The sequence below is a fragment of the Urocampus carinirostris genome, chromosome 13 (assembly GCF_059441175.1).
Source record: "Urocampus carinirostris isolate Australia breed hairy pipefish chromosome 13, RoL_Ucar_1.0, whole genome shotgun sequence".
NCBI classification, from domain to species: domain Eukaryota; kingdom Metazoa; phylum Chordata; class Actinopteri; order Syngnathiformes; family Syngnathidae; genus Urocampus; species Urocampus carinirostris.
In genome coordinates, this window is record NC_142361.1 from 5,572,102 (window position 1) to 5,596,835 (window position 24,734).

General features: G+C 36.3%; 2 protein-coding genes and 1 long non-coding RNA gene across 10 annotated transcripts in view; 2 read left to right on the plus strand and 1 right to left on the minus strand.

Moving 5' to 3' along the window:
• ehbp1 (EH domain binding protein 1) overlaps window positions 1–6,733 on the plus strand; it is a 278,859-nt gene extending 272,126 nt beyond the window's left edge. For all 5 annotated transcript variants that reach the window (XM_088351022.1, XM_088351026.1, XM_088351024.1 and 2 more), the window contains 2 exons: window positions 2,083–2,197; window positions 6,030–6,733. In XM_088351022.1, coding sequence (XP_088207148.1) covers window positions 2,083–2,197; window positions 6,030–6,120 — 206 coding nt within the window. In that variant the 3' untranslated portion in view covers window positions 6,121–6,733. The remainder of the gene's footprint in view (window positions 1–2,082; window positions 2,198–6,029) is intronic.
• On the minus strand, window positions 1,455–17,738 carry LOC148353557 (uncharacterized). Of its 4 annotated transcripts, none has more exons than XR_015852415.1 (5): window positions 17,448–17,738; window positions 16,346–16,454; window positions 10,114–10,329; window positions 6,000–6,063; window positions 1,455–2,177 (listed from the first exon to the last, which is right to left on the minus strand). It is a non-coding gene; the product is annotated as an uncharacterized LOC148353557 (long non-coding RNA). The 4 variants fall into 4 exon arrangements; XR_015852413.1 differs by lacking the exon at window positions 6,000–6,063 and adding an exon at window positions 11,811–12,269; XR_015852414.1 differs by lacking the exon at window positions 6,000–6,063 and adding an exon at window positions 11,907–12,269 and having other exon boundaries at window positions 1,456–2,177.
• otx1 (orthodenticle homeobox 1) lies at window positions 12,021–23,263 on the plus strand. Its single transcript, XM_088351029.1, has 4 exons — window positions 12,021–12,308; window positions 16,227–16,433; window positions 17,408–17,559; window positions 21,405–23,263. The coding sequence occupies exons 2-4, from the start codon at window positions 16,334–16,336 to the stop codon at window positions 22,185–22,187; spliced, it is 1,035 nt and encodes a 344-aa protein (XP_088207155.1). The 5' UTR covers window positions 12,021–12,308; window positions 16,227–16,333; the 3' UTR covers window positions 22,188–23,263.
• Window positions 23,264–24,734: the final 1,471 nt, after the last annotated feature.

Sequence of the window (24,734 nt, forward strand, 5' to 3'; positions counted from 1 at the left end):
CGGGTGATAAAAATGGGGGAGTAGGACATGCCCGAGGCGGATGTGTGTCTATGTGGGCCCCCCTCTGATCGCTGTTCCCTCGGCAGCCCCCCTCCTACAGAAGCCGGACAGATATTTGGGTGGGGGTTCTACCTGAACCCCCGCAGGACCCTGTTGGGGGCTCTTTCCTGTTCAGACTCCTCAGACCGGAGCCACGGAGAACAGGGGGTGCCACCCCCCACCTCGTTTGTTTGCTTGTTTACTAAACTGTCATTTGATCAAGATTATACAACTGGAGAGTGACGTTCTTCTCGTCATTGAAGTTTTTGTTAGTGGAGCATGAAAATGGTGAAAGTAAGAAAAGGTCTGTTTTAAGTAGAGTCCAAATGCCAACCCAAACCCCCAGAAAGATAAAAATTCATGTTCTCAAACGTGAGACATTAAGCTTGGCATAGGCTGCAATTATGATACAAGCCAGAAGATGGCGTCAACGAGTAAAAAGGTTCTAATTTCTGTACAGCACCTTTAAAAAATGTACTTTAAAAAAATACACTGAAACCTACATATTACAATATGTGGATCTGAACAATGGTTTGGTTGTATCCCTTTACCACAAGGGTCCTTAGGGGCACCATTTCCTGTGGTTTGTCTTGGGCAAGTACAGCCTGGTGGGGCCCATCCGCAGTAGGCGCATGTGTTAACCACTGCACTATACGTGTGTAAACGTTCTTTAAACAAATTGGTGTAGGGTAAAAATGATGCTAATGTGTAGCTGACATTTTCAGTTGTATGAAGTTCTTCCCTTTACAATTTACAACAGGGAAACTATTTTTTACGTGGCCCTCAATGAATTGGTACACAATCCTTGCACTAGTACACATTTCATCGTGTTTTAGGTGTTGCATGGAGCAAAAAGAAATTTCATAGTTTAAGCTAGTCATCTCCATAAGTTCGCTTAAATATGACTGGAAAACACTAAAGAAATGTATCTTATTTTTGCCCTCTGATGCACATTTCTTTATGCACTTGATGACGCTTCACATGACAACGCCATGCAATTGCATTTTTCGTGTCACCCGGACTTTATTTTTTTTCTTATTCTTATTTTTCTTCGTGTTGTCAGACCGCCGAGAAACATGGGGAGAATTTCAAGCATCAGCAATGATTCAAGCATTTTCCTGACTTTGAAAAACACAACAATAAATGCAAACATTTTCCCGGATTTCAAGCACGGACCCTGTCCCTTAATCTGTATTCTCCCTTGTGCTCTGTAACACTCGTTTTTGGATGAACTAAACAGGAGAGGCAAATAAAAAAAATACATTTTATTAAGAAGTAACTTTCAGGACACTCAAGGTTGCTGTGCACAGAATAGATAAGAGTGATATCAATAAAAAATAAAAACAAACTCCAGTAAAAAAGGAGCAATCATCTGATGCAGGCAAGTCTGGAAAGGTAGATGCACTTAGTGGTGGAATATAACACGTGTGTCTCTTTAACAGAGGGATTACCAACCTTTGAAGCTAAGAGCTACTTTCTTGTTACTGATTATTTTAAAGGTCTACCAGTTTGATATGCATTCATACTATAACAACTTATGTTATTACTGTTATCACCAGGTTGTAATTATTAAAGATTAAGATGGGCCCAGTTAACAGACTAAACACAAAGCCAGTTAGAAATCACATTTCCTAGAAAATCACAACGAGCTTTGATTTATTCTCAGATCCAGTCTGCGGGCTACCCGGGGCACCACGTTAGAGATTCTTGCTTGAAAAGAACAGGAAATAATTTTTCTGTTTAATTGTTTTATTAAAGAGACAATTTCAAAACAAAAGCACAACCTTATTGGTCTCTCATATATGAATGATTTCATTCTACATGTTTGATGGGAAATTGCATCATAACATAAACTATAGAAATTGGAATCAAAGTATCCTCAATGTCAAATCACATTGTCATTTGAAGACAGACGCCTGCCCCTTTTCCGAATGTCCTCACAGCATTCAAATCCTAACGGATCTTCTTTTGCTGACGTCAGCCATTTTTAAGTGGCCCTCAACGGGGAAATGTTTGTCATGGTTTTGGTGTTTGTGCCCTCAGATTGGCAGAAGACGGAAGGCCAAAAGCGTCGCGAGCAGCTCCTGCTGGATGAGCTCGTGCTTCTGGTCAACAAACGGGACGCGCTGGTCCGAGACCTGGACGCACAAGAGAAAGAGTAAGTCACGCTTGAGGCATCCCAAATGCAAAAGTAGCATCTCTGCTAGATCAAGTCCAAAGAGGCTATCGTGTTTTCCAGACTCTAAGGCGCACCTAAAAACACAGATTTTTCCAGAAATTTGAAAGTGCACCTGCTGCACTTTATATACTACAGAATGCTACTTTGGGGATTTTCATCTAGCATTGTCATCTTCCTTCTGATTGGCTAAACAGTTGTATCGCCCCCTTTTTGCTTGTGTCTTTTTAAAATAGCAATTGGACAGCTCAGAAGTTGATTAAAAAAAAAAAGGAACGTAAATTTCGGACTATAGGACGCATCTGATTATAAGCCGCGCCCACCACATTTTAAGAGGAAAACCGTTTTTGTACTTACACAAAGCCGCACCTGTATATAAGCCACATGTGCCCACATAAACACAAAATTAACCCAAACCCAACTTTAAGTCCCGTGATTGAAACTAAATGTCCTTCATTAAAGTACACAGTCCAAAAATCACAGCTGGCAAACTGAACAGAAAATGATACCGGTACTTAAGGTTTGGTGCAGACCTGCAGAGTCCGGGTCCCGTTGAAAGTAATCCAAGGAAAAAAAGTGTATATTTCCAAAGGTAAGGGTGGGAAAAATATATATCCACTATTGTCCGCCGCGTCCACAGACAGGTCTTTACTGGTCCCCACTTCCCGTCACCCCGCGTTTGTTCCGCCCCCCCTTTTCATTCGCCCGTGCAAAACATATCAGAATAAGTGTCTCAAATAAATACATTACAAAAATATACAGTTGCAAATACATATTATACATGGGTTACACATATTTACAAAGAAAACAGTACACCGAGAGTTTTCAAAGCTTTAATAATAATAATAATAATAATATAACTTTCATCCCAAACAGTGCTTGTGACAGGGCAGTTTATGGTAGCAACAGGCTAGCAACACAGTAAACTGATCTGGAAAAAAAAACATACCGTACTTGTAAAAATCACGGTAAACCTTCCTCATCCTTCTCCTTAGAACTGAAGCTATCAAAGTCGTCTTCCTCAGTGTCGGAAAGAAACTTTGTCTTATAGACGTCGTCCCACGCTCCCGCAGCCTCAGTCGCGCTGTCACTGTCGCTGGAACTCTCATCCACTCCTGATTCTGTGCTCTGTTTCCTTCTTTATCGGACTGCTCGATTGCTTTTAGTTTGAAAGCTGCGTCATGTGCCTTTCTTTTTGCATGATGAGGGTATGTTTACGCTAATTTAATTTATGCACAAGTGAAGAAGTTGCAGTCTTCCTCGGCGCATATATTCCACCGGTCTAAATCCTACCTTTTGTACTCGAGCGCCGCTGGCGGCCGTTAGAAAAATTACATAAATTGGCTGCATCACTGAATAAGCTGCAGGGTTGAAAGTTTGGGAAAAAAGTAGCGGCTTATAGTCCGGAATTTACGGTACTTTTATTTGTTATACAAATGCTTGAGCCTGTAAATAGGGTTTGTTCTTTGGTTCTGATTTGTAGTAGAGTATTTAATAACTATAAATAGCTAAAGGTTTCTACTTAGCAGCTTTTGATTTGATTGCTGGACCTTTTAGGAAAGCAACCCAAGCAAAAAACAGGGAATTACTTTACCACTATATTTGGGGAACGATTGATTCATCGATTGACACTGCGGACAAAAATCGCATGACATCAAATCCGAGTAATGGCGGTAAGAGCACCGGCACTTTATCACTCGACCACCAGTGGTACGGTTTCACTCATGAAAACCATTATAGCTTATGGCACTATTTTTACTCACAGTGCCTGAATCAAATATTTGCATAGTGCATTCAGATAGGGTAAGCAGTCTGTTCACTTCTTCACCGATGGATTTTCGAGAAGGGAGACAACAAAAAGTCTTTCAACAAAAAACTATCCCATCTCTTTTAAGTACATATACATATTAAACCGCAACGTTATTGACGCACAGATGAAGAAGTGGAGAGTCTGTTTAAGCTATCAAAATGCACTGTGAAAATCATATTTTTTCCTTGTATGTCCCCTTTTTCTTTCATTTTTAAAAAAAAAATTTTTTTTTCTCTTTTATCACAAATGGCTAGTCTAAAAAAAAAAAAATTAAGAAAAATGTTGGTCACTCCGAGTCTCCGTAGTTTGTAATCGTCCCTGTGCTAACACAATATTGCGACATCTAGTGGTCACATATTACACACTGTCCCTTTATAAATTGACATATTTTTGAAATAGCAACGATGATATGAGAAATGTTGTTCTTTACCCAAACCCTTTCAACCCAACACTCAAAAAGTTGGCAGATGCCTGTTTTTTTTTGTTGTTTTCTATGACCTTACACATAAATCACCTTTTTGCCAGTTTTGGATTTCTCCGAGGAAAAGGGGAAATGAATTTACAGCAGTTGTAGTGTGCTATTTATTTCTGTTGACTTCTATTTAGTTGTTAATTTCAGGTACTCTTTCATTGGGTGCTGTTTTTTGGGTGATTGACAAGGTCTAAGATGAGCAGAGTTTGCAACAGGCGATTTTAGGTTCAGAGCTTTGGGGGTGCTAAGCACCCAGATCAGATATGATCAAACTAAAGATTGCGGGCCACATGTGGGCCCGGGAGGCTTCTTCATCTGGCCCGCCTAAAAAAAAATGGTCAAAAAATAATGATGTTATTCATCATTGTAAATATAGTACTAGTCATAAAAACTCTTCTTTGTCGCCAACTTTGTCCCAGTTGTCCTTTTATGTGTCTAAAACAAAAATACTACAAAATTATTACATAACTAAATATCAAATTTAGTGCTTAAAACAGGGGCCCAACATATTTTTGGTTTTCATTCTAAAAGGCATTAAAAAAACGACAGAAATATTACTTCAGTAATATTATGATAGAAAAATACCATTACAGAAATATTACAAGAGAAATACTACCAAAGAAAAACAACAACAGTAATATTAAAAAATGTCAAAGAAATACTACATCAATATCAGTAGAAATACTACAAAATAAAAGTACAGTAATTCTGTAAAAATAAGACAGGAATACTAAAAATCTGATAGAAGAAATACTACAAAAATACAACGAAAGTAATGTTACAAAATACTACAGATATTCTACTATGGAAATGCCACAAAAAAATTAAAAAAATCTACAAACATCTAACTGCAGAAATAATACAAAAATACAACTATAAATACTACAAATATACTAAAAAGGTTCTACTATTGTCATACAACTACAATAATGTTAAAAAATGCACAAAAAAAAATTACAACAATGATACTATCATATAACTACAGTAATATCGGTCGATTTTCTGCACTGTTTATCCTCACTAGGGTCGTGGGGAACTACAGTAATATTCGATATTTTACAATAATTCTACTGCAGAAAATACTACAACGCGGTGCTAGGAATGAAATGGATTCAACAGTTTCAAGGCAGTGGTGTATTTCCGAAGCTGCGTTGTTTACATTTTTTTGTTTTTTACTATTTGTATCTAGCGTTTTTCTACATATATAAGCTGTTCCTGTCCTTTATTAAGGAAAAGAGATTTTTTTTTTGATGCAATAATTTTTTGGGGGGGGGCTTCAGCACCTCCCAAAATGGGTTGGTTACGCCCAAGGTTTGAAATATCACATTTCCTTCTCATTTTTAATGCAGCCTATATTTTCCTTATAAATGGTATGTTTTTACAGACTTTTTCCCCTCTTGATCTTTGTGTTTTCCCAGTTTGAATAGGGATTTTTGTGAATATGTGCTTCCTTTTCTTTTTACATCCGTCTTATTTTCACTGTATTTTTTGCGCATGCTTACGTTTATTGTGCGTGTGCGTTTCCACCACAGGGCTGAAGAGGAAGACGAGCACCTGGAGAGGACGCTGGAGCAGAACAAAGGCAAAATGGCCAAAAAAGAGGAAAAGTGCGTTCTTCAATGACAAGACTGTGCAACACAAACAAAAAAATTGTACACATGTGGAATTGTGTTTTCAAATGTCATGCTTTAAAAGCGGTACTTTTAGCGGATTTTATGGATGTCGTTCATTTTATACATATATAATGCCACAGGTACAACTCAAAAAGACTTTAATGTTACTTTTCTGGGTTTTCAAAGTTAGACAAAAAGATGGACTTTAGGAGATGTTATTCTTATATTTTGTTTGAGTTATTTTACACATTTTTATTGTAAAATATCCCACATTAATCTAACTCGTCTGGTATTTTTTTTTGTTTTTTTTTGCTTTGCCTGAAGCAGTTAACACCCCCCCCCCACCCCCCCGTTTTTTTTTTTTACCACAACGCGTTCTTGTGTAATTTCACCATAAATGGGGCAAGAGTTTTTTTTTTAACCCTCTTAAAGAGTCATGCAGAAACAGTGGGGAAAATGTTATTTATTGTCTTATAAGCTGCTTGTATATGAAACTTATCACACCCATCCTGTTTACTTTACTATTTATTGAAACTTGCTTCCATATTCCTCTTCTTCTGAGATTGCTTTATTTATTCCTTTGGCTTCAATACCAACCTTCAATAAAGTTCTTTTACAACTCACACTCCAGTAGAGATGCCTTCAAAAAAGTTTGGGATGTATTATTTGTAACCTCAGCCAATAATACACCCCTTTTAGTATTTTTAATACGACTTTAGTTGTTTGGCTAACATGATTGTGTTTTGGGCATTATTTTAATATATAAAGTGATTGGGGTTGTTGTGTTGTTGTTTTTTTTTTTTTTAGTTTTGGCAAAAAAAAAGTAAAAAACTTTGCCATGTTAATTTACTTATATATATATATATATATATATATATATATATATGGTTACATGTCATTTTTACCCTCCTGTTAAACACGGGGCAAATTGACCTGCCAGTTTTGTTAAAAACCCAGAAAAAAAACCCTTAACTTTAAATGTTTTCCTGGATTGGAGCCAACAGTAGGAAAAAGTTTTTTTATTCACATTTCCGTATAAGATGCCTAAAAAAGTGCAAAAATATCCTTTTAAATGTAGCTGTGTAATTGATTACTTTTTAAAGTTGTAAATAGTTTACAGACCATTTTTGTCATTTGGATTTTTCAAGATGGTACCCGCAAATCCAACAGGATCAAATTTTGCCCTAATACTAAATTAGGAAATAAAGGGTTGAAATTGAAAAACATATTTTGAGGGGTTGAACTTTACAAATAAAATATAATTATAATATGTTTAAAATGCCCCGCGATTCTACTGAGGATAGGGGCTGCAGATAATGGATAGATGGATGTATAAAATATAAAAGTACTACCCAAAAAAAAAGTTTATTTTGGGCCACTTTCATCCCCAGTGTCCTCAACATTGAAATAGCTGGTTACATTTTTCTGTACTTGAAATGTTCTTATTTTGTATTTTATTGATCAGAAAACACTTCTAAACAAGTACAATTGCATTTTGAGTTTTTCACTGCATACGAACAAATGTAGCCCTTAAAAAAAATTACAAATCAAACGAACTGAGTTGCTTAAAATTTTTAGTCATGAGAAAATAGGTAGTTTTGACGTTGGAAACTACAGGTATACAGTGGTTCAACGTTTAAAAATCAAAAATGTATTTCCTGCTTGAAATTTAAGATCCTTTTAATTAAGTTTTTTTTTAAATTAAATTGCTACGATTATATGAATAAGGGTTGGGCAAACTACGGCCAGGGGGCCACATGTGGCCCGCCAGACTTTTTAAACCGGCCCACCAAACAAAAATGAAAAAAAATTGCAAGGATAATATGTAACAATATATAGAATACTTATTAAAATTGTTGTTGCTTTGGCGGCATTCGTCAGCAATGTGCCACTGTGTGTCACTCCCAACCCCAGAAAAAGATCAAATTTAGCGCTTAAAAACGTTATGCATCATTTTGCCCAGATTCTAATTTTTCCAAAGCCAATTTGATGAAATGACTACAGTATATAATTAAATATAAAACAAAATATAACGTGTACATTCCTGCATCTATATTTACTCATAAATACAAATGATAAAAGCAACATTCTTTTTCCCTGGTGTATCGATGAAGTTTTAGATTCGTGACTATGTGCAGATACAGAAAATTCAATCAATTTTCTTTTTTCCTGACCTGTCTGCTAAATTTGTCTAACCCAAATCGCCTTGCAACCTAAAAGGTTTGTCCACCCCTGGTTTAAATTGAGTCTGAGCAGGATAGCATTTAGTTATTCCCCCACATCGAGTAGTTGAATTCCCTTAAAAAAAAAGTTGTTTTTTTCCATTTACCGGTTGTTGTTTTTTTATTTCAATCATGTTGCAACAAACATCACAACACAAAATGATCAAATCACTTAAAAAGAAAATATATATGTTTTGAGCTAACGACTTATAAAAGTCCTTTCACCAAAACAACTTTGCAAGCTTATTATATTAATCATTTAAACATAAGATCATACATTACATCATAATTGCAATCTATTAAGAGGATCGTATTTTTTGAATCCCAATATCTCCTTGAGTTTAAGGTTTTTTCCTAAACTTCTCCACAACAATGTGGTATGGAACAATGAGACAAATAGGTATGGAAGCCCAAGAGTGTCAGAATTCAATTAAAAAAAATTAACATCCAAATAATTGAAAAAATGTCATTTAATAATGAAAAAACTTTAAATTAACAATTAATTAAAAGCAGCCGTATTTAAGTTTTATCATAATTCAATTTGACACATTTTCTTAAATATCAATCAGAACAGCATCTGTTTAATAATAATGTAATTTCATATCATTGCCATTCCACTTAAAAAAAAAAAGAATTTAAAACAAGTACATTTCTAAATCAAAACGTTATTTTCAAATCATTTGTTCAAATAGATGTAAAATTAGTAATACGTTAATTAACATGGCCAAAAATGTGTTACTTTTTTAGACCAAGTTTGCTGTTCTAAAATGTAAAAACTATGTAGAAATCCATTACGGTGACCTTTTTAATAAAATGTTTAGTTAAGGCTTCCTATCTCAAGAGGCCCTTTTTATCAATTGAATGCTTGATTTATTAATTGAATTATGGCACTCTTAGGATTCCATAAAGAGGAGTGTTTCTAGGTCTTCAAACCTCTTGATCAGTCGTGTTTAACTTGATCTGGGAGACATCCTTGTGTTTCTTTAAAAAAAAGAAACTTTACTATTTGCCGTTCAGCTGATGTCTTTCAGCTCGTCAATTACGTCAATTCTAAATTCAGTTATTCCCACTTCTCTAGAGATTCGATTCCCTTAAGTTGTTTTCCTAGAAAATACTTCGATTCTGCATGCGAGAAATCAAGTGAACGCTTTGTAATTTCTCAGTAAATCATTTTCTCAAGTCTCGATCGACCTCCGGGAATATAAAGCGGCTCAGAGGAAGAATCGTAGCCGGCGAGGAGCCGCTTTGCGTCGGCCTCCACCTTTGGCTCGCCGCCCCCCCTCGACTGCCTCCTTGTGCGGAAGGCGAAGAAATGAAGAGTGACAGCACGCCTCGCTTCTTTTTTCCCCCCACATCTTTCTTGTCCCTCTAACTTTGGCGTTATTAATCAACTCCACTTGACTTTGTTTTATTGCTCTTGTCACATCGGGGATTCAAATTAATAGAAGCAACGAATTCAATGCAAAGGAGGGGGTGGCTTTTTTTGAAGGCGGGGTTGATAATGGTGAGTTTTACAACATTATTTAGTACAAGTAATTTTTTGCTAATTATACTGTATGTTTTATTTGTTAAATACACATATATACCTATACAGGATGTTTCAAAAAATATATAATATCCTTTGAGATGTAAACATCCCGGAAAGTACACGATAAAATAAATGCATTTAAAAAGTATTCATGCGAAGATCCCAAAATATATTCCTTTAAATCTGGGTTGTGTATTTGTACAGTAGTACCAGGTAGTTCCCACACAATACAGAACATTTAGTTAAGCCTTACCTGCCGTTTTGGAAATGATCCAGAAATCCTCTCTTGGGTCAAAAAAAAAACATCCGCATCCAGGTATTTCTTCAGGCCTCACGCAGGTCAATTCTTACTGCACTGCTTGCGCGCCATCCCCGTGATGAATTTATGGAAGTAAAGATGGATGGAGGGATGGAGAGAGCAACTTTTCCCTCCTCCTCCTACTCGCCTTAATCCGGAGCTTTAGCGGCTCTGAAAGGAATTCAAGAACAATTTGGGATTAGACAAATAATCTTTGCGGGCAAAAAAATAATGCCTGAACACTTGATACTTGTTGGAGATGACTAGAAAAAAGACAAGACTGCTTTCTTTTCATTCAAGGTTGTACACTGGGGTTGCAAAGAAAATGGTATTGTCATTTTTAAGTTAATGACTATTAAGAATGTTTTGTTAGTTTATTGCTTTTTACTTAGCACAGCAAAAAACATCATTAATTATCAAAAAGAAACAAAAAATACACTCAAAAAGGATTCTTAACCCATTATGTTTTTTTCTGTCAGTACAGTGAATCCAAATTATATTGAACCACTATATTTGATCTGAGTAATCAAATGCAAAGTAAATAAGGCTCTTGTAAATTTAATCTAGACATTTAAATAAAACTATGTGAAGAATCAATTGCATGGAAAAACAGCTGCACAATATAATAACACAATACAAATTCATAAACATATGCCCAAAGGGAGTGGCCTGAAGAATAAAAATAAGGTTAAAACTCGGATGCAGAAAGAATAAATTCAAATATGTCCATACATATAGCAACATACTTTGTACATATATTTTTGTGTTGTATGTGTACATCAAGGTGCAGGTGAGTGTAAAAAGGTCTATTGTGCCTATAAACTCTCATTTTGTAACAGTACATATAGAGAACGCTCCTCGTACTGTTTTTCTTTTACTCCTTTAGTCTTTAAATGTTTTATTTTTCGGCGGGGCTTTTAGGAAAACTAAAATTATCACAAAAACAATTCTCTCATTCGGAAACATTCCTTTTTAATCAAAGTGCTCACGTTTGATTTTCAAAAAACGCGCTCCCTCATTATTCAACTTCCCAAATGTAATTCTAAATGGGGATTAGATCTCATTAATATTCATGAGACTACGCGTGTGTTAATATGAGCGTTTTTTGTGTTTGTAAGGGGGTTACAAATAAACACCTGAAATAAATAATAGGACAATTTTACCATGAAATATTCTGACAAATTATAGATATCGATAAAATTAAATACAGCAAGTAAAATAAAGGAGTGAATTTTTGTGGATGGATTGTATTAGGGTTTTTTTCATCGTGTCCTTTGTGTTTTCCTCATTTTAAGGAACATCTTTGTACTTGTTTAAATACAGCTTAAATAAAAAAATGTGAATAAAAACAACATTTCGTTGTTTTTGACTGACCATTCTAGGAAAATTAATTACATTTCAAGTTGAATAAAATATAATGTAGGGTTTTTTTCTGTTTTTCAACAACACAGTGGCGGGTGATTTTGACCAAAAGATAACAGGACGGTAAAAGCAGTTTTTCTGTATAAAAGAAAAAACTCCGATACTGCACTTCGTTGATCAAATTATTCAAGTACAATAAGAATTAGATTAGAACAGTTAAATTTAAATTAAGGTCACTGACAAAAAAAAAGTTCTTTGAGTGTTAAAGTTTGTATTAAACCATAATTTACGCTTTTTAAATAAGAACAGTCAGTGGAGGCCTTCAGAGCAAAGCGGGAGAGGAGAGTAAGAAATTGGAGTAAGAAATGGGCTTGGCCCAGGTTTACTCCTCGCTCTCCTAATTGGCCGGTACACCCTTCCGTCATAAAATTACGCTCTCTGGTTGGCTGTTGGAGGCGGGACGACTGATGTCAGCGTTGTCTTAGAGCAAGTGGGCGGTAGGAGGCCTCCATTAGCTTCAGCAAAGAGGTGTACACAACACGCAAAACAAGCCGCAAACGGGACGCTGTTCTCGGCCTTGGGACGACAGAGGACCCGTTGACGCTGGAGCACCGCGGAGCTCCTTCGCAAACTTTGACTTGCAAATATGCTGAACGCTTTTTTCGACCAAGGAGAGCACATTTAGGCGCTTTTTCGTGCTTTCTTTACTTGAGTTGCCGCTTCTGGATACTTTGACTTGATTTCATTTGCTGGGGAGGAAGAAGAAAGAAAGGAAATACACGAGAAAGGTGACATCAAGTTTGTTTACTTTTAACGAACTAAAACACGCGAAAAATATGTTTTCGGGCATTAAAATGTTGTTCTTTTTCAACCTCAAACCTTTTAACAAAGCCTAAATTATTTTCAAAATAAAGGTTTGGAGCAGGTCAACAATACATGATCATTTTACCCAGTCTTTAATTTCGTTTATTTATTAGTCTTTTAAATTACTTTTATCCTTGGTTCTCCGTTCATCAGAAGTCTAACTAAAATATAGAGTCTATAATCTAAACGCGTATTTATTGGTCAAAGTCACAAAAGTCAGTATTGTGTTACTTAATTTTAAACACATTTGTTAATCGTTATTTGTAACCAATACATTTCCTTTATCGTCATTAACATAAAAATGGCAATGAACTTTCCTTTGCCACCCTGGTGTACACTATGGATAAAACAGGTTTAAAACGGTGATAGAAATAAAGCCAAATGTGTATACACAAAAAGGAACACTCTGCACATATATTTTGTGTTGTACAATACACCATTTTATTATTTTAATATGTTTTTCTTTTTAATTTGGTTTCGATTTTGTAAAGAGAAACGCTTGGTTAAGATTGTGTTCTTAAAAAAACTGCTTTGGCAAACAATTAGCTAAGTGTATTTTCTATAAACGACAATGTATGTCATTTGAATATAATTTCATTTGATGGTAACAAACTATTAAGAAGAACAACATTATATCTTTGTGTGTTCTACTACATATTACCATACCAGCTTATGTTGCCCAACATTAGTTAAACGCTCTATTCCAGGCCATGAGGGAAAACCGATTATCAAACAAATACTTAATATTTAGTCTTGTAATTTATTTTAGGTAAAAACCGATCAGTTTCCAATGGGGGATTTAATGGTCAACATTTCTAGATAAAACGAGGAAGCAGAGTTGCTGCTCACGATAATCATCAGTTAATTGTTGTTTGAATTGTTTCCAAATGTTTGTTGGCTGATAAGAATTAGAATGGGGGTTGATTCATTTGCATGCAGTTTTTCGGCGCAATACACGTTCACAAAATCCTAAGGAAAACTCCTGTGTAAGCAGAAATAAAACAATATCCTAAAACAAAATAGTTTGGTTTCTTGCTGCCTAAAACCTACCATTTATATTCATAAAAAATGTTGAACAATGGCTAACTACTACATAAAATCGAGCAAACAAAATTGAGCAAACAATAGCTAATTAATTAAATGAACTTTAAAGTTGTATTTTAAAAACTCGCACGGATTTAATGGCAGATATTTGTTTTTGGATTTGTGCCTCCCGGGAAGACTAATAAATTTGAAAAATAAATAAGCATGACCCAGCAGTAACCTTGTTTTGATTTATTTTACACTTGGGTATTTTATCTTGGAAATGTTCTTGCGCCATCAGGATGGCACTTTTGAATGTTGTTGTGTAGTTCACATGTTACAATGAAAATAAATGTTATTAATTCATTACCATAAATGATAGCTTTTCCCCAATGCAACTATATATTTTGAAAACTCAAATGTAATTTATACGATTGATGACATTATGGGGAGTTTTTAGGTTTAAATAATGGCACGATCTTGTAAATGTATATTAAATGTAATTTGATCATTCTGTTTGAGGCTTTTTATTTTTTTGGGCAAATCACTAACGAATAAACAAAATATTTGCACAAAAGAAGCTTTAATGATACAATTATATTCTCTTGATTTAATTGCTTAGGAAAAATAAAATGGATGGCCTGGCGGGTATGTCTGGTCCGACGCAACGTTGTAGGAGGCCAAGCAAAGAACTTTATTTATTTTGCTTAGTTTATTTACTAATGCCAATACCATCAGATTCCCTTAAAATAAATCTATTTCAGTACGTAGACACACACACACACGTTAATTTATTACGAATTGAATAATAATTTAAAGACCCCCCCCTCATCCTACACGCAAATGGCGTTTTATATACATTGATATATGGTTATTGCATGCCATTTAAAGAAAATGTTATTAATAGTTCGTTAATCTGAAATTGGTAAATACTTTTTCCAAATAATGCAAGACACAATACACGATTTTAGGGGAAGGGGGTATTTTCAGAAGGGTAAGTATAAAAAGACCGACAAAGTTTCAGAATTTTCACTCACCAAAGTAATCAAGATTAAATCAAAGCAGGCTTTGCAACCCAAAAGTTTGAGAATATTAGTCATCAAAAACCGACAAAAATGCGAAGTCACGCAGAATGAGTACTCACACGTACTAAAAAATGTGTACAAAAGTTAACAAACATGTCTGCATTAAGCAAAAAAGACATTGCAATTCGCCTAATAAAATACATCTTGGTCGCATACCAGTACATTTTACGATCAAACCCTCGCCCCATAATTAAGAAGTTATTGCTTATTTCAAATAGTATACACCGTTTAACAATTTTTGCACGGGAACATAAAAAAAAACGTTGTTGTTAAACCGACCTCGCCTGTACTTTTTGGCTCAGAGCTGAAATAAAGGATGAATGGGAAGATTACCAGTTGATATACCTGATGCTCTCATCCCTCAGAAAAAGTCAAATTGCAAGAGCAATTGATTTTCTTTTTTTTTGCCCACATATATCTAAATTTAAAAAGTGCATTTGGGCAAGATTGCTTTTCATTGGTGAAATTGATTTACAAAATTCAGCTCTGTCTTTCTCACTCTAATGCCAACAGCGAGAACGTTTTTACCCAAGTGAAGAAAGTACATACATAGGAAGACGAGGGGAACAGATATTTCGACACATTTGTTGCAAATTAAATACAATAATGACAGTTTGTTACATAGTAAAATCATGAAGAACAGATGAAGTTTGCGAAATCCTGCACTGCAACACGTAAAAAGCAACACTAAATTTACTGCAAGCAGGTAAAGAACTAAAAGATGCTGACAGGTTTCTTGTTGTAGTAAATAAAACTAACTTGTTTACCCAAATTATATCTTATTTTATCCACATTGTCTTGCTATGAAAAGTTTATTATCGCTCAATAAGGGTAATTGACATCATTAATAAGGGGAGCAATTGGCTCATTTGGACATGTATGTGTTCATAATACAACTTCAAGGCATTTTATTATTTTGTACTCAGTTTCCTAACAGTTTAAAATCAATCCAGTTCATAATATACAAAGACTTAGTTATTTTTCTATTTTGTAACACTTTGGGTACTTTTTACAGCAGTGTTCTCCAACCTTTTATGTACCATGTTTAATGTTTGAGAATGTTCTCACAATTCTGACAAAAAAATTGTAGTAACGACAATATCAATAATAATATTTTAATAAGCCAAAATCCACTGTAATCATTAGACCACACGGGTTGAAGATAACATAGGAAAAGACATTAGATTTTATCTAATCATCATACTATTTCCCCACCTGACCAGAGATGAATATTAGAAAATGGCTAAAACATAGTCGTCCTGAACGATAAAAATAAACATAAGTGTACGATGAGGGAAACAATTCTTTGGTGTATCTGATGATGAATCAGACTTTGAAGGACATTAATTAAATATATTATACATATTATTATGGTATTGTGTTCCTAGATTATGTTGTCAATAAATGTTTTTAATCATGGCCCCTGTGAGTAAAAAGAGTTTGACAATGAAAACCTAAAGCCTTGTCCTATGTAGTCTATATTCACAGTGGTCTATTGGTGGTGTTTGGGCACCCTCACAGCAATGATCTGGGTTTGATTCCTGTTACACCCAATTTTGATCAGCGGTATATACTACTGTAAAGCCTCTTATAGAACACACACCAAAACGGAGGGATTTTTCTTTTTTAACTCATAATGTTGTAATGTAAGCGTACTCCCTTGCTTAGACATATCACAAATGGCAATTGGCATTTAGGTTTCTCAATGTTTTTTTGTTGTTGTGTTTTTGTCAGCGAGCCTCTTGGGGCCCTCGCGTCCCGCCAAGCTGCATCATCCCCGGGGCCGAGCGTCGAGCCAGTGGGCCGATCTGGGCGGCGCCGCAGTGAGCGCCTGCAGTAGCATGATGTCTTACCTCAAGCAGCCTCCCTATGCCGTCAACGGCCTGCATGGGCTCAGCGGGGCTGCAATGGACCTCCTGCACCCCTCCGTCGGATACCCGGGTGGGTACCCGTAAGGCTTCCCTAGTGACGTCACGCAGTATTAGATTAATCTCTTTAGGACACATGCACAATTAATGCATACTCATCATCACTATTAATTTATGCATTGGACCAGTGTTGGCCTTTACCATACAAAAAAAAATGCTAAAAAGTGGGGGAAAAAAATAAGTGTCATTTAAACAGACAGTATAAAATCTGACCACCAGGAGCGCTGTATGGTGTAGTGGTAGGCAAGCCAAAATTTTAAGTCAAGTCAAGTCATGTTTATTTGTATAGCCCTTAATCACAAAGAGTCTCAAAGGGCTGAAGATTCATAATACATGGAAAAAGGGGAAGAAAACCTATGTCTGGACCCCCACCCCCTAAATAGGTGTTATAAAACCCCATTTTTAAATTAAAGTCGTGTAGTGCAACCAAAAACTAGTGCTACAAAGCATTATGAAGAAATATACTATGAAGACTCAAACTGACTTAACTTGTTACAATGTATGTGTTTCACCCGGTGCGGAACGAAAAGTAAAAACAAAGAAAAAGGGAAAAAAAGACAAAAGGGGAAAACAGAACGAAAAAAGCAAAAATATAAAAGGAAAAAAGTAGAAAAATAATACACTTTGTCCCTTTAATCTCCTTAACCGTATATGGCAATAATAATAAATAGGATGCCCAGTTCTCGCATTCCTTCAAACTCAGGTTAGTGTTACAGCTGATGTGAAAATAAGTACTGCTTAATACATTTCAAGGCAGAGTTTTTTAGTATTTACCTATTGATTAGCTAATAAGAAAAAAAACATTTTGTGAATTTGAATTATTTTAAACTGCGGGTTTTGCTTCCGTGTGTGTGGTTTCTCTGTTAAAAGCACAGAATTTGGGTTGTTTTGGATTCCAACAAAATGCAGATTATTGAGCATTTAAGGAGAATGTAATTACTAAAATATATTTACTTGTTGTGTTATCTTTACTTATTTTGTGGTTAGCAACGCCCAGGAAGCAACGTCGCGAGCGGACAACATTTACCCGATCTCAGCTGGACGTCCTGGAGGCTTTGTTCGCCAAGACCCGTTACCCGGACATCTTCATGCGGGAGGAGGTGGCCCTCAAAATCAATTTACCGGAATCTCGCGTTCAGGTTGGCTTTTCCTATTATTGTATTTAAACTTTTTCAAGTCCTGCCTCATTATTGCAGTTCAAAAATGAACAGATGCTATCGAGTTTCAGAGCTAATAAGCTAACTCATTAGCACAACAGGCATGTATTGTTTCGCGAGCTGCTGTTGTCACGTCAAATCACTTTGAAAGCAAATTGGAAGTGTTGTTGATGACTTTAGTTAAAGTGTCCAGTCGTGACTTTTAATTAGTGGCGTTTTCGCGTAAGAGAAATGAATCAGTGTCGTCACATATACATATACACACACACACATATATATATATATATATATATATATATATATATATATATATATATATATATATACGTAGTTACATAAATTGAAATGACGTCACTTTTTGCGTCAAACCGCTAATGAGCACCTGCTAACGCTTGCCTTCTTATAATCAAAAATGTCTAAATAGGGTGTCTGTTTAGACATTATCATTCCTTGCTTGAAAAGCATGTAATACATCAACATTACTCTGGGAATACATGACTGAAATTGTTTAAATTTAACTATTATCTTTAAAAATTGTAGCTTACCATATTCTTTTCCTTGCGCGAAGTCTCTGTTTCAAGGCACCAATGAGGCCCACAGGCCTATTTAGGTTATCTCCTCAGTAGTTATATGCCTGATCAAAAATGAAAGTAATTAATTTAAATATATTTGTCCAGCACAATGTTCTCAAAACCGAATACCGAGGGCCAATTGTGGCCCTTAGGATGATGGTTTGCGGACCACATCTTAATATAAAAGTAAAAGGGAGAGTGTGTATTATCTGACCACTATATAGTGCTGTATGGCGTAGTGCAACCCAAACCAGTGCTTTAAAGCAGAAGAAAAAATACAAACTACTTAATTTAAAGTAACCATAGAGTAATTTTTTCCCTCAGGCTTTTCGATTTTTTTTCGGGTACCTGTAGCAGCAAGATAACTGAAAATTATAGCAGCTCCGTCTAGGTGAGGCTCATGATATGTCAAATAAACACAAATTTCTCTTCCTGGCTGTTTATATGATAGTTTGTGTATTTTTGCTAGTTATTTGTTTCAATATTATTTTTTATGACTACTAGAATACACAGAATATTACACCATCCCTGTAAATGCAGCCCTAGTGGATTATATTATTACTGCTTGATTGATATATTTTAACAGTAATTCTCGATGTTTTGTTTTTTAGGTGTTATTTAGCGTATGGAATTGAAAAAAAAACAACTTGAAAACTATCAAAAGCTGTTATCAAAAATGTTTTTGTGGAAAACCCGATTTAGCCCCTCACCCAGACAGTAGCTCCAGCGGCCCCCAAGTCAATTGAGTTTGAGACCAACTATACAATAACAGGGTTCCTGCAGAGACTAGAAAAGTCTTAAAAGGCATTGAATGCATCATTCTTGAAATAAGGCCTTAATTAGCAATAAAATGTCTTCAATCCAAATTTCAAAAGGCTTAAAAATGTGAACACATTAATAAGATTTATATTCGTCTAAACTAAAAATATTTAGCAATAAATCTAATTTTTCATGCATCAAGATAAAAACGGTTCATGAATGTAGCAAAAGAGTTGTTTGGAATTGGTTATCTTCCAGTTTTGACTCCGGATCCGTGATGTGATGTAAACATCCTTTTTACTTATGTTTTCCGTGTCTAAAACTTAGAGGAGCACTTTGTTTTTCAGATAGAAAGTTGGACTAAAATGTGATTTAAAAAAAAAATAAAAAAAAATCACATTAATTCTCGTGGTGTGTTTTTGTTTTGTTTCCTTTTTTTGTTGTTGACTTGTTCAAAATTTTGATTTCATAAGGACTTAACGTCCTAAAAAGTCTTGAATTTAACTGCAAACTGTAAAAACCCTGAATAAGAAAATTTCCACTCTCCAACCAACATAACGGAACTTCAAACAATCACCCACACACAAAATGGGTAAAAACAAAACGCAACATCACACCCCCAGAAAACTCCAATAGCTCTACAGGAACGTTTACTTTAAAAAAAAAATAGTAAAAAATAAAATCAAAAACATACGATTTGTTAATTTGTAACAATCTTACTATATAATCTAGAGTTAAGGAGAATAATTGAAAATTTACATGAAAATTAAGCTAAGATTTTTTATATACCAACCCTAGTTATATTAAAAAAGAGTTTGATCATATGGTTGTAGCTCATTTGGTAATTTTTTTTAATAAGTCAGCTTCGTAATGCTTTAGATTAAAAATTGCCTGATTATAAACGGATCATTTCTGATGCAGCCAAATCAATAGCTAGCAATTTTAAGAAACTAGCTTTGTTACAACATTTAACAAATGATTCAATATTTTCAAATGCATTTTAACCCTGTAAGACCCTGATAAAGAAAAACATAAATATTTTCGAACCAGTTTTGATAAGGGGCCTCAAACTCAATTTTCCTTGGGACGCCAGAGCTAGGGTCTGGTTGAGTTTAGGCCAAGTCAGGTTTTCCACTAAAAAGTTTAGGCTAAACATTCCAGTTTTCAAATATACATATTTAAAAATGAAATTAAAGAAACACTACAAATTCAATTGAAAATAACAAAATAAGTAATAAATTGATGCATAATCAGCTAGAGGTACACTTAAAGTAGCAGTGTGTATTTTTCAGCAAAAAAAAGAAAGAAATTGTGTGTTATGATCTCTGAGTCTCTGATTTTTATTCTTATGATTTTTAGCATTCATTTTCGTTTGCATGACAGAATACTACAACATCGAGAGGTCAAATAATACACTCTGACCATTTAAGTTTCTTACTAAGGCCTCAAACTATTAGATGGTGTTATAGTAGGCCTATGGAGATGAAAATGAAATGAAGTAATTTTTTTGTAGAGTTTTATGAGATCGTTATTAGTGTAAGTTTTGCAGATTGCTATAGGTCTGCAATTATGAGCAGGGGCCTCCCAGAATAGTTTTGACGTCAAAAACTCCCAATAACTATGTTGATGTGAAGAAATTCTATAAAAAAAAATGTCTACAACTTTTGGGAAAAAAAGGAGTTCTGATACTCTTACCGTTTGTTGCAAATTATTTTGTGGGCACACGGTGGTCCAAGGATGTCAGCTCAGAATATCTGTTGTTTTTATTATTTTGATACCCTTTTAGTCTATGCACACTTTCCTGAAAAAACAGAATACTCTCAGAATGAATTACCGTACGGACTATAAGGCTCATCTCAGTATAAGGCTCACCTTTAAAGTGTTCCCATGTGAGCTATTTGTTTCATGTATAAGATGCACGGGACTATAAGGTGCATTACATTCACAAGCCTACAGAACAGCTAGGGTTGCATTAAAAAAAATAACTCAAAGTTTGGTAGCAGGTTATACATAAGGTTTAACGCTAATGTATTACTGTATTTGAGCAGTGATTAATCAGTCGAGAATGACCGTTTTTAACAAAGAACCCCTACTAGAGTAATTTGGATTATGTTACTAATAAAAAATTGTGGAATGATTGATCAGTCGAAAATATTGCTGACCACAATCGCAAAACATTGAATACAACCATATCTATCGACCCACACAAATACGGTAGTATGCTATTCCTCATTTATAATGCGTAGAGGTAAGATCTTAAGCCAGAGCCTGTTCCAAATTTCGGCCAAATATCTATCATTACATTAGGTACAAGTTGGACTGGGCTTCTCTCTTGCTGCTATTTTTTAAAAAAATCTTTCCATAACTCACTGTGCTCTTGTTATGATAACGCTGACATCACAGTGCGCTGAGGCGTTTCAAAGCCATAAGAAGTACGCCTTGTAACGACTGAATTTTTTAGGCTCGAGCTTACCGTTAGTGTGTGTGCGTTTGCAGGTGTGGTTCAAGAACCGTCGTGCTAAATGTCGTCAGCAGCAGCAAAGCGGCGGGGGCACCAAGCCCCGGCCCCCCAAGAAGAAGTCATCTCCGGCTCGTGAGAGCACCGGTTCAGAAAGCAGTGGTCAGTTTACGCCACCCGCTGTCTCCAGCACGGGCTCGTCCTCCTCGTCTTCAGCCACGTCCAATCATGCCGTGGCGGCGCTCAGCAGCAGCACGGCACCATCCATCAGCACTGTGTCGTCCATTTGGAGCCCCGCCATCTCCCCGGGTAACGTCTCTGCCCCGGCTGCCGCCCCTTCGGCCACCCCGCTACCCGATCCCGGTCCGCCGTCCAACGCGTCCTGCATGCAGCGCTCTATGTCTGGATCAGCTGCTGCTGCCGCAGCCGCTACGTCCTACCCGATTTCCTATAACCAGGCAACGGGCTACGGTCAGGGCTACCCGGCCCCGTCCGGGTCCTACTTCGGTGGTGTGGACTGTGGCTCCTACCTAACACCCATGCACTCCCACCACCAGCTGAGCCCTATGGCCGCCTCGTCCATGTCAGCACATCCGCACCACCACATTACCCAGTCCTCGGGTCATCCGCATCACCACCACCCGCACCATCACCACCACCATCCACACCAGGCCTATGGAGGCTCCGGACTGGCCTTTAACTCTTCCGACTGCCTGGATTACAAAGAACAGACGGCTGCCTCGTCTTGGAAACTCAACTTTAATGCGTCGGACTGCTTGGACTATAAAGATCAGACCTCTTGGAGGTTTCAAGTCTTGTGATCACAGATATTGAAATTTTCTCTCAGGCAAAAGCAGTCGGATTTCTTCGGGCTGTGGTGCATCCGGTAGTTGGTTCATACACCGAGAATTCCTGGTCTGGAATGTCTCACAAGTGCCCGTGAGCAAAATCCTACAGGCGGGAATGCACCACAGTGTTCTGGGTCTTGAATGTTGTCTTTATCGAGAGCTGTCACAACTCTTATGTCTGGACATTCAAGACATTGACTTCAAGGGAAGGACAGCCCTTGCTCCAGAATGTTTTTGGTGAAAACACTCTGGCTTTAAGAAATCCTAGATCCAGAGTTGCATAGGAAACGGAATTCTCAAAGCTTGAGTGTTGGGGCTCCTGGACTTAGGCTCCCAAATGTCCAGGATCTGGAACATTAGGGACCCACTTGAGCCCTCCAGCTACTTAATGTGCATAAGCCAGAGCGTTTGGGTAGATTGGAAATACTTGTATGCTGGGACTTGAAGAAAAATATAGTAAAGGGTTTTTTTAGGAGAGGGTGCAGACAAACAGGGCAGTTATGAAAAATATGAATTAAAAAGCTCAGTTCTGCCCCTTTTACGTTTTCTTTTTAGAGATTTTTAGTCGGCATCCCAGCTGAAAGAGTGTAAATATGTATTTGGGTCAGTTCCAGTGACCACCTTTGGTGTTTTTTGCAACTCTTAATTACACATGTTGAAGGGAAAAAATGACAAAAAAAATGTAAATATTTCCAAAGAGATAAAATTAGCCCCTGGAACTCTTTAATCTTTTATATCGGAGGTTTTTTGTTCAACAGAAACAGTTTCAGCAGGAATTTAAAGGAGGAAATTTCACAGATGAAAAGATCTTTCTCACTTCATCTTTCTCATCTCTTTGGCTGTGTGATGATGCTTTAACACAGTGCTTTGCAACACAATAAAAATAGAATCAAAACATGTCTTTTTTATCACTGTGGAATAGAAAACATCCTAAAATGTTTTTTGTTTTTTTTGTTGGGATGATGTTGAATGTATTTTCATCTCTGCCTCGCAATTGAGGCAAGAGCACCCTCACTTCCATGTTCATCCAATAAAGATCCCTTCAGTCATGTTATGTTTTCTCAACACAACTTTGTGAATGGACACAGTACACAGTAAATTTGCACGATGAAGCCGCCGATCTAGTGCAATTAGCCGACCAATATAGTCGTTTCTCATCATGACTCGTAAGTCCCAAAACAGTCCGTGACTCTGCAGGAAAAAAAAGACAAATTAAAAGACATTAGGTTTAACCTATGCAATTAGAACATTTGGGGAACACATACAATCACTTTTATAAAGAAGCAATTGAGAGTAATTTGTTTTTTGCTGCTAGTTGACAAAGAAAATCTTTATTGTAACAGTACACTAATCCTAACCTAAGGGAAAAGAAATGCATCGAGAGTAGGGACGTGTGACAAGGTTCATGTCTGATGAGGCACAGTCAGATTTACAACTGAATGAACCTATATCTTATTTGTCAGTGATGGCAGAACAGGAAAGCAATACATAAACTGTAGCAGAGAAAAAATGTTTTATTAACTTGACGTTTATATGTTGCTCTTTTTGACTAGAAGCATCAATAGACAGGTAATGCTTCATCACAAAAAAGTCCATGCAATGGGGAACATTACTAGATAGCTTGACTGTTAGCTTGCTAATACCATAATACTATGTAGAAGTGAGTGCCAAATCAGAATCATTGGTCTCACTATCGCCCTCTGTGATGAGGCAAGAGAATTGTGTGCCTCATTCTGCAATTATAGACGCTCAGTGCAGTGATATGTTATACACTGATTTCCTTAAGGTGTGAAAAGTCAGTGATTTTTAAAAAGTTAATCAAAAAATTGTGGAATAAATAATTTTAACACTGGGTAATATAACCATTTAATCTATAATTTTACATTACCATGACGAAAGGTGCCTCCCCTGACAGATCAGACAATGGTGAACATCATCAGACTGCACAATTGCATAAGGCATCTTTTTACTTATGTAAAATTTTGCTGAAAACACTTCAATGAAATGAAATGATCTGCATTTATATAGCGCTTTTCAAGTCAATGAAGACTTCCCAAAGCGCTTTACAATGTGCTTCACATTTACCCATTCACACACACACACACACACCAATTGCGGCTATGCAGCCATGCAAGGCGCCAACCTGCTTATTGGGGGCATTAGGGGTTCTGTGTCTTACTCAAGGACACTTCGACATGTAACACAGAGAAGCCGGGATTCGAACCTGCGATCTCTTGATCCCAAGACGAGCGCTCTATCTAGCTAATGCCGCCCTGACATTGCAAATCTTCCCACAACTCAAAAATACTTCTTAGCAAAGTAAAAAAACTCCCAATTCTTTATGTTGAAAAAACCCCACTAGTAAAAGTTTCCAAAGACTACAAAGTAAACAAAGGACAAATGACTTATGAAATGGTTTAGAATAAAACAAGATAGATCGCAAATCTGCAATTGATTAAGCCAAAACATTTTTAATTTTTTTTAGAAAAAATAATATTTCTCAGACAACGTTCATGTCCC